The sequence below is a fragment of the Zea mays genome, chromosome 4 (assembly GCF_902167145.1).
Source record: "Zea mays cultivar B73 chromosome 4, Zm-B73-REFERENCE-NAM-5.0, whole genome shotgun sequence".
NCBI classification, from domain to species: Eukaryota; Viridiplantae; Streptophyta; class Magnoliopsida; order Poales; family Poaceae; genus Zea; species Zea mays.
In genome coordinates, this window is record NC_050099.1 from 215,592,238 (window position 1) to 215,603,481 (window position 11,244).

The window sequence follows — 11,244 nt, forward strand, 5'->3', positions numbered from 1 at the left end:
TTTTAAATTTTTAGAATTCAGACACAGTTTCCGTTGACTAAATGACATCAAATCAAAAGGTTGCAAACTACAAAACTCTATAACTTCTTAACATATACAAAGTTTATCTTAGTTGTTTGGTTATTTATTCATCCAACATGGTGGTTCTAACATTGTCCATAAATCTTATACATCTCTCTCGTAATTTCATAAACTACAAGAGAGGTATCAAATTTACTTTAACATTGTCATTTGAAGAAATGGCCAAAATAAGTATTGTACATCTTAATTAGTTATACAAATTTGTAGTTAAAAACTTTTTGATTTAAATTAATTCCTAGTTCAAAATTTGATTTAAAAATTGTCTTTGCCTAGTGTCGGGGAAACACTCGACAAAGAAGTTGTTTATCAAGTGTCGAAAAAACAATCGACAAAGAAGCTCTCTGCCTAGTGTCAAAAAAAGCACTCGACAAAAAAGCTCTTTGTCGAGTGTCAAAAAAATACACTAGACAAAGAAGCGCTGCCGAGTGTTCTATTTGATACTCGGCAAATAACTTCTTTGCCGAGTGTCTAAAGAAAAACAATCGGCAAATCACTTGACACTCGGCAAAGAGCTAGATTTTGGTAGTGTTAGAACACACAAACCCCTCGACGCTTGCGTGCGTCATTGCAATTGTACCAAGTGGGGCAGAAGTCTTGTGAGATCCCACCAACCACATTTGTGGTGTGGTTGCCATAGTGTATCGGATAGAATTGGGCTCACGACATTTTAGCCGAAAGCTTGACAGAGGAGGCGGTGAGGAGCATCCGAGTGAGACTGACAGTGGAGCACCACTTGCACGTAGAGAAGGCTCGCGACTAACTATGGAGTTATCTTACTAGGTGCTTGACCTCATGTGGGCTTCCCTTGGCGAAGGGGCACCAACAAGGATATGTAAAAAAACTAGCGCGGTTCTTGATACCTTGATAAAATAATGGCGCGTCAATGGAAGTTTACATCTCTATCACATTAATATTCACTACACGACGGTTCACTTACAGCGACCTACGGTTGGTTGCTAAAACGGCCTTCAGCGACCTACGGTTGGTCGCTAAAAACTTTTAGCGACCCATAAGGATGGTCGCTGTAAGTGCCGTCGCTAAAGGCTTTAGCGACCGACATTTTTTTAGCGACCCACCGACCGTTGCTAATATTGTATATTTAGCGACTAACCGTGGGTTGCTGTACTATAGATTTAGCAACCAACCATAAGTCGGCATACTATACATTTAGCAACCAACAGAAAGTCGCTCTTTTACAGTTGTTATTAATAATAACATACATTTAATTAAGCACCACAAATCACAGATTTTTATACATTAATCATAAAGACATACACAGTTAATCAGTATACCATAGTCATAGATCCATCACATAAACACAATAGCACCACAATTATATATTCACAAAAGCATCACAATTATAATATCATTCACAACTAGATCATTTACAGATAGCTAGCTAGATCATTCACAAAAGCTCTAAAGATGATTAGTCACAAAAGCACCACATCAACATCAATCCAGCTTGAAGTTTTTTTCTTATCCACAAGAAGTTTGCCTTCTGCTGATATACCAGTAACACATGAGTTGTTGTCATCAAGGTATTCTGCTCTAGATAGTCTTGTGTCTTGATTCAACAGCCTCCTGCGTTTTGATGGCATGTCAACCTCTGACAAATCATCGGCAATGGATGATGTTGCAACAACTTTGTTTCTACCAGTTACAGATACAAAGCATGATATGAGGTTGCACTAAACTCATCATCGTTAACAGGTGCCAGACTCTGCCTTGACACGAGTGTTGTTGCTTGATATCAATCTTTTCCTTACCAGAGTCTTGTCCTAGAAATATAAAACAATATATCAGTCTTAAAATTGCTACTTATGCACAAAAAAATAAGCATAAAGAATGAAAGGCACAACCGCACAAGTAGCACTCTTAGCTAACATTACATGTATGTCAAGAACTCAAGATATGGATACAACAGGAAGAATAGTCTCGTGAACAAATTTAAAACAAATTAGTTTTACTTGAAAAACAACAATGTGTCATAATATCATAAAAAATAAACATGTAATGAAATGACCATAAAAGCAGCTTCCATTTCCGAAGTGACAATGGCTCATAAAAAAACAGGACATGCAGAAATCATGGTAACATATTCTTTTTCTACAGCATTATGGGATCGGAATCACACTCCACCACAACAAAACTGGAGGCATATAAACAAGCGAAGAGGAACAATCTATAAGGAACTTGCTTCTGAGCATCAGATGATCAAAGAGTAGCAAGTATTCTAATCTAATGAAATTCAAGGACCAAAATATTTCGATGCATATGCAAGGAAATACACATGCCTCCAATGCTCACCTAAATCACATTAAAAACACATGAAATCTTCTGGATTGGAGACTGAAATTCGATTCAGAGGAATTGATATGTTCAAAAGGGAAACCTAAATCAAACTAAAACTGACGTACATATTCGATCAAATTCGATTCGACTGTCATCTTACAAAAGACAGTGAGAAAACCTGAATCAAATTTGGCTGTTGGTGAACACCTCCATGGCCCAAGTTTGAGTCATCGTCTTCATCTCAAATTTGGAAGCCTAATTTTCTTCTTGGTTATGATGCCATTGCCAGTTCCTCCAATGCTGATCGAGTTTTTTACACGCTCCATCTAGTTCAAACAAATGATCGACAAGCCATTCATTGAATCATTAGTAATCTCTACAGAACTAGACAGATCGAGATTGCATACACAGTAAAATTCTTCTTATAAAAATAAATTATGTCCACTGAGAACTTCTTTGCATAAAATAGATGTTCATGTTTCAGTAAATAATCAGGATCAATCTGTACCAAATGATCAACATTACACTACTGAACTGCAGATAGTAAATGTAAGGCATAGCACCTCAGTTTTCATACGCATCATTGCATCATAGATTTTAATCGAGACTATGGTGGCGTTTGGTTCAGCAAACAGAGTGGTAACGCTAACGTAAAGAGAAGACAGTGCTATTTGTTACAATGTAACGATTAACTGATTTTGTTTGGATGAGTCACGTAACACATTGTTGTCCTTTTACAACGTTTATATCCATCTGCTGGACCTTTATTCTGGAAAAGTCTCTCTACTGCCTCGATTAGATGACAGGGTTAATTGGTACCGATTCTGGACCTTCATTCTTTCTTCCGCTGGACCTTCAACGGACCTTGCTGTGTGGCGGTCGCCGGCCGGACCTTGCAGCTCGCGAGCGGAGGTGGAGCGTTGCGGGATAGCTTCACGCTCGGTGGGGAGCGGTAATGAGAAGTTATGGCTATGTAACCGATCACGGTACAGACAGATACGGACCGGCCCAACCAAACGTCAAACAACGGAAACAAGTCACATTGTAAATGGATCACGGAATAAAAACACCCAACCAAACATCACGTATGAGACAAACAAGACGCAAAATCGGACTATGAGCTACTAGTCACGCATCAAGCTTCAATCGAGACAGTGGAAGGGAGTGGTCCATGCCGACAAAAGCAGACGGCCTTGTGCCTCCTCCTACCCCACGGTCACAGCGAGCAAAGCTCTCAAATGAAAGCGGCTAAGGTCAGGGGGCGACTGAGAGCTCACCGGAGAGGGGCGGCTGACGGAGCGCGGGGGCGAGGCGACGGGAAACGGAGGGTGGGGCGGCGAATGCTCCCTTCTGCGGCCTAGGGCGGGCGGATGCAGAGGCGGGGCGCCTGGGCGGTGTTCCAGGCGCGGTCGGGTGGGGGCTCGGGGTAGAGAAAGGGGGAGGGAGAAGGAGAAGAGAGAGAAAGGGGGAGGGAGAAGGAGTGGCGGCGGCTTGGGAGAGGGAGCAGGGTAGTGGCGGCTAGGGTTGGGGGCATGGCCGGTTTCATGGGCTTAGGTTAGGTTAGTTTTTTTATTTCTTTTCTAATTCCATTCTAATTTCAAAATATAATTTTAAATAACCATAAAATTTATAACAATTAACTCAAAACTATTTATAAATAAAATATTTATTTTTGGAACTAATAATTATATTATTAATTTACTAGGATTTTCATTTAACAAGAAATGTTTATTAAATATCCAAAAAATCAATTATAAGCAATCAAAAATCATTCCAAAGGTAAATAAATAACAAACACTTTTTTTAAATTACTCAAAAAATCATAAAAAAACTAGAAAACAATTCACCCCTTGTTTATAAACCTTTGTCTCCCTAAAAAACCATTCACTTGTGATCCATGATTTATCCATACTCTTTATGTAGGATTTGAAACGACTTTCAACTCGAATCTAATATCATATAAGCATAATGTTTACTTGTTTTAATTAATTTAGCGATCAATGTTTACTTGTTTTAATTAATTTTTAGTCACTAACATCTACAGGTACGTTCAGGCTATAAGATTTCATAGTTATCCTTGCTCTATAGCGACCCACCGCTAGTCCCCGACGACATCTATAGCGACCAACCATAAGTTGTTAAATTTCTAAACTTTTAGCGACCAACCGACCGTTGCTACAAAAGGATTTAGCGACTGACCGTCGGTCCCTAACCTTTAGCAACCAACAGTTGGTACCTAATAAGGGTCGCTAAAGATCAACCGTCGTGTAGTGATTCCACATTTATATCGCTTCCTTTGGTTGTGTGCTTTACCTTTCCTATCTTAGATTATAAGCAAGTTGGTAGAACTGAACCCTAGGTTGTATAACTCTATTTTGTGGTAGAGATAACAACACTTAGACGAAACTTTAATCGCAATATCTTGATTGGTTATCCATATATGTTATGTTTAAGAGAAGAAATTAGAGCGAAAAATAGTTGTCCTAATTTACCCTCTTAAGCATTCATGTTCCTTTCAATATGAACAAAACAAAGAGAAAGGCACAAATAGAGATATAGTTGAATTGACATGCATACAAGTACTCGTAGAATTTAAAAAATTCCTTGTGCTAATATAGATGACATAGAGCTATGCTATCTAGGATACCTTGCCGACATCATCATCTCTTGCTCCAAACTGTATCTTCTACTAGATTCCTCATAACTATGCCCTTCACTAATCCCTGATGAATAGTTTGCCCCGTTGCTACTATTCTCGAAATCCTTCATTACGATATTACCTTTCTTGTACTTTTTATTGGAACCTTGTTGAAGTCCTTCTAGTCTAAGTTCAACATGTCGCATCGTTGGCCTTTCTTCACCTCTCATGTTTATACAGGATGCTGCAAGCATAGCAACTTGTTGTACTTCTTCGCCTCCTTCCTCTATAACCTGTGGATCCATTATCTGGATAAGATTTCTAGAGGAATGTAGATTAACGAAATGAGGAACAAGGCCACCACATTCATTGGACAAATCTGAACAAGTTGGTTTCTTCCTAGTGAGTAGCTCCACGAGAATTACACCAAAGCTATAAACATCACTTTTTTCGGTGAAACGACCTGTGTAAAAGCATTCTGGATCCATGTATCCCAATGTTCCCTGTATCCTTGTTGTCAACCCTGTTTTGTCTAATGGAATGTACCTTGAAGCTCCAAAGTCCGATATCTTTGATGTCATTGCATCATCAAGAAGTATGTTACTAGACTTGATGTCTCGATGGATTATGGGGATCGAAGCTGATGAGTGCAGATAGGCAAGAGAAGTAGCTATTTCAGTTGCAATCCTCAACCTGTTGCTCCATGATAGTGAGCTTTTTTGTCGATCGATATGAAGATGGTGATAAAGGGTACCATTGGGAATAAACTCATAGACCAACAATGGCACCTCAGTTTCTAGGCAACATCCAAAGAGTTTGACCACATTCTTATGGTTGATCTGTGAGAGGATCGCTACCTCATTTATGAACTCATCTATTTCCTTCTGCTTGCTAATCTTTGACTTTTTGATGGCCACGACATGCTGGTCTGATAGGATTCCTTTGTAAACAGTACCATGGCCTCCGCCACCAACCTCACGAGCTCTGTCAAAGTTGTTTGTGGCCTTTACAAGCTCATCCAATGGTATTATCATCCTCTCTGCAATGTCTGCCTTCTGGGACAACAGCTGTTGCAACAATTGCCCACGATTTTGCTTGAAGTACTTTTGTTTTTGTACTTTTATCCTGCGCTGTTTAAACTTGCGGAGTGGAAACCATACACCCAGAACCAGCAGAAACAGCGCCGGGCCACTAGCAACTGACAAACCAATAACTAAACCTGAAAAATGTAGATACACATACACTATTATGATCACTTTCGCAAGCTTTGTATGTACTTACAATGTCAGCAAAAGGACCATCGTCTAGACATGCGAATCCAGTGGCTCTCACCTGTCGGGAACTTGTTGTCGATGCAACCGCCCGGCGCATAAGCGTTGCCGTGCATTCCTCGCGGGCACCGGCACTCGTATTCTCCAGGCAAATTGTTGCAGTAGCCGCCCAAGCATGATTTGCGTAGGGTCGGGTCGTTACACTCATCAATATCTGTTGCCAACAATCACGATGAACAAAAAATAAACAAGCCTCCCAAAGATCTATAAACTAGTCAACAAGCCTCCCAAAGATCTATAAAATCACTACTGACCTTTGCATCCATCAGCGATGTAAGGGTTGCCGTCGTATCCCTTGGAGCAGTGGCACGTAAAGCCTCCATTCTCTCGCCGGCAGTCGCTGTTCTCACTCTTGCAAAGGCGGCTGATCACGTCCGCTGGGCACTTGCCTGAGTTGTCGGCAGAAGGCGCTGCCGCTGGCAAGCCTTTCTTAACGGCCCATTGTAGAACAATGGGAGATGACGTGTAACTGATGATCCCATCATTCATGTTGAAGATCTTGTGCCACTGATCAGTCAAGCCCACCTCGGAGATGGACGCCAATGCGAAGTTCCACGACCAATTACCATAATAATGAGTGATGTTCTTACGAAGCGCTTTGAATTCCACTCTCTTGGGCGCGGTACCTGCAGAGATGGGCGCACGGCAGCAGCCATCGTGGCCGGAGCAGTACCCGCCGTGGGTTTGTGTTGGGCTTGGGACCGGCGGCGGCCCACCAGAACCAAGACCTCCGCCGCCGGAGCTGCTGCAGACAGCTTGGCTGATGATACTGTCAGTGGTGTTGCTGCTGGCGCCGTTAATTCTGTACTGCCCGTAGAGGCTGGCACGCACGTCCCACCCGGAGATGACGATGAACTCGTTCCTCGTCGAAAGCGCATAAGGCTCGACGATGTCTGATGGGACGCGAATGTCAGTCACCAGGCTGCTGTAACTGGTGATACCGGGGCTGATGTTATCGTAAGCCACCGTGTGATCGACGTCGGTGCCGGTGGTCGTCGAATCGGCCCTGCCGCGATGATGGATGACGCGCACTGTGGAGTTGCGCAAGGAGATGTCGACGACTTGGAGGGTGCTGTTGCCGTTGCCGGGGAGAAGCAGCCGGGGGGGTAGCTGGCTCTGGCTGGTGTCGCAGGTGAGGTTGAGCCCCGGCCAGTAGCAGCCGGGATGCCCAAAGCCGAAGGGGTACGGCACTCTCACGTCGCCGCAGGTGGTGTTGCAGCCGAGCAGCCCTGTGGGCACCGGAGCCACCGTAGGCGACAGCGCATCTGATGCAAATAAATCAATCAATGTAAGTTCCTTGCCCGCTGTGCAACCATGCAGTGCGACTCCGGGGTGCCTGAATACTGACCTTTGTTGAAATTATAATCAACACAGCCACCTTCTACGACGGGTACACCGTATGTTCCTTGCGGGCACTGGCAATCGTATGATCCGATCGTGTTGATGCATACACCGTAGCACACTCTCTTTTCATCCACGAACTTGCACTCGTCGACATCTACAGCCAGTTAACCCCCACCAATTGTGGCATTATCTCCTTGTCACTACTCAGTTGTGCCATTATCAAAAACTAATCTACATATTTTGACATCTATCCATGTATGTTAAACATATATATAGTTAAAACCGTACCTTAGCTTAAACTATATTTTATGATTCCATCAATATATAGATTTTAATTTTAATGTTGTAGTTTTATTATAGTTACTATGGATTTTTTATCTTAAAAAGTATCTAAAACTTTTGCACTTATATTGTATAATAATTATAGTTACTATGCTTTTTAAATTGTATTTACATGTTTTGTAGGGCCAATATAAGATTCAAACTCGCAACCTCTCGCTCGCGTGGAATCTTCTCTACCACTCCACCATCTATATCACTTATGTCTATATTACGTTTTTTATCCCCACATATTATAACAAACCAAAAGTAAATTGATTATTTGAGACATTAAATGAATTCAAATGAAAAAGTTGTTAACTACAAAGTTGCATAACTCTTTGAGACCTAAAACTTTAATTTTAATAGTTGTTTTTCATCCGAGATCACTTACAACATTTAAATTTTAGATTTGAAAATTTCAAATGTATTTTTATATGATAAGATGATTCAAATTTAAAAGTTGTCAACTACAATGTTAAATTACTTTTTGAGATCTACAACTTTCATTTTGTTTGTTTTTTCATTTGAGGCCGTTTGAAAATCTCAAATTTTGAATTTCAAATATAGTTTTGCATGATCAAATGATTTCAAATGAAAAAGTTGTTAGCTACAAAGTTTCATAACTCTTGAAAACCTAAAACTTTCCATTTTGTGGTTTTACCATCCGAGGTCGTATGGAAAATTTAAAATTTGAAATTTTAAAATTCAAACGTAGTTTTCGTTGACAAGATGGCTTTAAATAAAAAAAATCAAACTACAAAACTCTATAACTTATCAAGATCTACAAAGTTTATTCTGGTTATTTGGTCATTTACTCATCCAACATGGTGGTTCTAACATTATTCGCAAATCTTATATATATGTGTTGTAGTTTCATAAATTACAAGAGAGATATGTAAATTTTGTGAATAAATTTGTTTTTACTTTGTCATATAAAGAAATGACTAAACTAAAATTGTATATCTTGATGAGTTATACAACTTTGTAGTTAAAACTTTTTTCATTTAAATTAGTTTACTGCTTCAAAATATGATTTGAAAATTGTCTTTGCTTAGTAAAAAGAAAAACACTTGAAAATTGTCTTTGCTTAGACATATTCCAACCATGTAAAAGAAACAACGTACACGAGTATAAAAATATCTTTGTACTTCCAATTGGCCCGGACTTTATAATGAAAGTAGTGGAGCTACTTTACTAACAGTATATGCAGTGGTAACTGACCTTGGCACCCGCCGGCGATGTAAGCGTTGCCTTGGTAGCCATACCCGCACTGACACGTATAGCCTTGGACCAAAGCATTGCAAAAGCTGTGTTCACTCTTGCAGAGCCTGCGCTGTACGTCCTGTGGGCAATCAGAGCTGCTGTTTCCTTGCAGTTGTGGGAAGCCCAGCTTGACCCCGAAATCGAGGAGAAGGGGGGCTTCCTCAAATCCGTCCGCCTGGTGTTCCCTGTCGACCCACCCCTGCTCCGCGACGAACACGATTACCGGCACAGTTGTCTGCTCCACGGTGTGGTTGCCACTGTAGAGCCACCTGGCCTGTACTCCATTGGGCACGGGCACGCCGCTAGAAGTGAGGGGCGCCAGGCAGCAGCCAGACGTGCCGGTGCAGTACTTGCTTGTTACCTCGCGGTGGTCATCTATGAAGCCGACCTCGTGGTCGCTCTTGGTGCAGAAGGAGGCGCAGCCGCTGACGATCTTGCTGGTTTCTTCGCCGACGATGTCCGCGGAAAACGTCGCCATCACGTTGCATCCTGAAACGACGAGCTCGTTCTGGAGCGACAGCAGGTAGCCGTGCTCCCTGAAGCCGCGGCCGAAATCGAGCGAGGCGTTCCAGGCGGGTGAGGTTAGGTCGCCGGTTGTGTTTATGATGGAGCCGGCGCGCATGACTCGCACCGTTTGGTTGTCCAGAGAGATCTCGGAGACCCTGAGGCTGCCGTCGCCGAGCAGCAGCCGTGGGGGCTGGTGGCTGCTGCTGCTGCTGACGCAGGTGAGGTTGAGCCCCGGCCAGTAGCAGTGGGAGGGCCCAAACCCGAAGGGGTACGGCACGCTCACGCTGCCGCAGCTGGTGTTGCAGCCGGGCAGCCCTATTGGTGCCGGTGACGGATCATGAGCCGCAGTTGCTGCGGCCGAGAGCTGTAACGCCGCCATCGCCAAGAGCGCCGCCGCTGCAGAGATTGGCGCCATTACGGAGGAGTATGTATGTGCTACGTACGTGCGTGTGTGCTGTGCAGTCTACTACTTAGCACTGCGTGTAGTCTCCTACGGCAGCGAGATGGGCATCTCATGAACTGCCGTTGTGGATCATGCTACAGTAGTGATGAGATTGGCAACGGGAGCTGATAGGTTTTATATATATGGATGGATGGATGGACTCGGTAGCTATCTGCGCCTGCGCGTAGAGATCATCGATCGATCTCTCACCTACCACGCGCGTGCTGCGTGCAGGCACGCGGCTATGCTTTACCAAGCTTTTAGGCCTTTAGCTTGTTAATTCGCTGGTCGAGAGGAGCACACTGTACTTGAGCCTAAACAAAATCGAGGTTTGGACATGGACAAGCTTTACCTACTAGTATATTATTTGCTGAGCACGGCGCTGCATAGTGATTCTTTCCGGGAAACACCGCACGCTGTAGTACTTAAGGCATAAGGACATGCATGTGAAGGGCGTGACCTTCAAAGCACTCGCCTAAGTCCGCCGAAGCAACCTGCCAACATCTCGCCATCTTTATCAGTCATGCAGCCTCCGACACACTAATCACGTTAGGTTAGCTCTTGTATATGATGCCCATGTATATATATTCCGGTATTCCCTCAATGCATGGAGTAATTTGGCGTAGAATTTTAATTAAATTCCACACTTAAACACTCAAGCATACGTGGATATCTATAACCGGGTGGACCCTTTCATCTCCCCCCCTCGCTCGAGGATTTCTGCATCAACGTTACGCAGACTGAAGGCCACGCCAGCAGGCTCTGCCGGCCTGGCCGCGGACGTCGTCCATGCGAATGCCCAAACGCCTTCTTCGCTCCGACAAGCCGAGGCAAAGACTATGTACGACTTCAAGGACCGGATGACCGAGGCCTTGAACACTCAAGCATAACGGGCAGAGCTGGACCGATTCATCTATAGTTCGAGAAGACTGAAGAGAATTGTTGATGATTTTTACTTGTAGAGCTAGTTTGGAAGGGATGCCAAACTTAGTGAGAAAAAACCTAGCATAGATATCTAGACG

The 11,244-nt window shown here is 43.1% G+C and overlaps 1 protein-coding gene and 1 pseudogene across 2 annotated transcripts; both read right to left on the bottom strand.

Annotated features, from left to right (window-relative positions):
• Positions 1-1,394: 1,394 nt before the first annotated feature.
• LOC100501063 (LOC103637710-like pseudogene) lies at positions 1,395-3,877 on the bottom strand (annotated as a pseudogene). Its single transcript, NR_145676.1, has 3 exons — positions 3,654-3,877; positions 2,555-2,702; positions 1,395-1,862 (listed from the first exon to the last, which is right to left on the bottom strand). The product of NR_145676.1 is annotated as a protein-like pseudogene (transcript).
• Positions 3,878-4,854: 977 nt separating this feature from the next.
• LOC103655899 (wall-associated receptor kinase 2) lies at positions 4,855-10,355 on the bottom strand. The gene is made up of 5 exons (XM_008682573.2): positions 9,232-10,355; positions 7,694-7,843; positions 6,600-7,610; positions 6,347-6,499; positions 4,855-6,233 (listed from the first exon to the last, which is right to left on the bottom strand). The coding sequence occupies exons 1-5, from the start codon at positions 10,193-10,195 to the stop codon at positions 5,011-5,013; spliced, it is 3,501 nt and encodes a 1,166-aa protein (XP_008680795.1). The 5' UTR covers positions 10,196-10,355; the 3' UTR covers positions 4,855-5,010.
• Between the last annotated feature and the right edge of the window lie 889 nt (positions 10,356-11,244).

Excerpts from the sequence above, each read along its gene's own strand:
- LOC103655899 (XM_008682573.2), bottom strand. The coding sequence starts at position 10,195 with ATGGCGCCAATCTCTGCAGCGGCGGCGCTCTTGGCGATGGCGGCGTTA. Across the intron at positions 6,500-6,599 it reads CATCGCTGATGGATGCAAAG|ATATTGATGAGTGTAACGAC; the intron begins GTCAGTAGTGAT and ends TGTTGGCAACAG. Across the intron at positions 6,234-6,346 it reads CGACAACAAGTTCCCGACAG|GTTTAGTTATTGGTTTGTCA; the intron begins GTGAGAGCCACT and ends TACATTTTTCAG.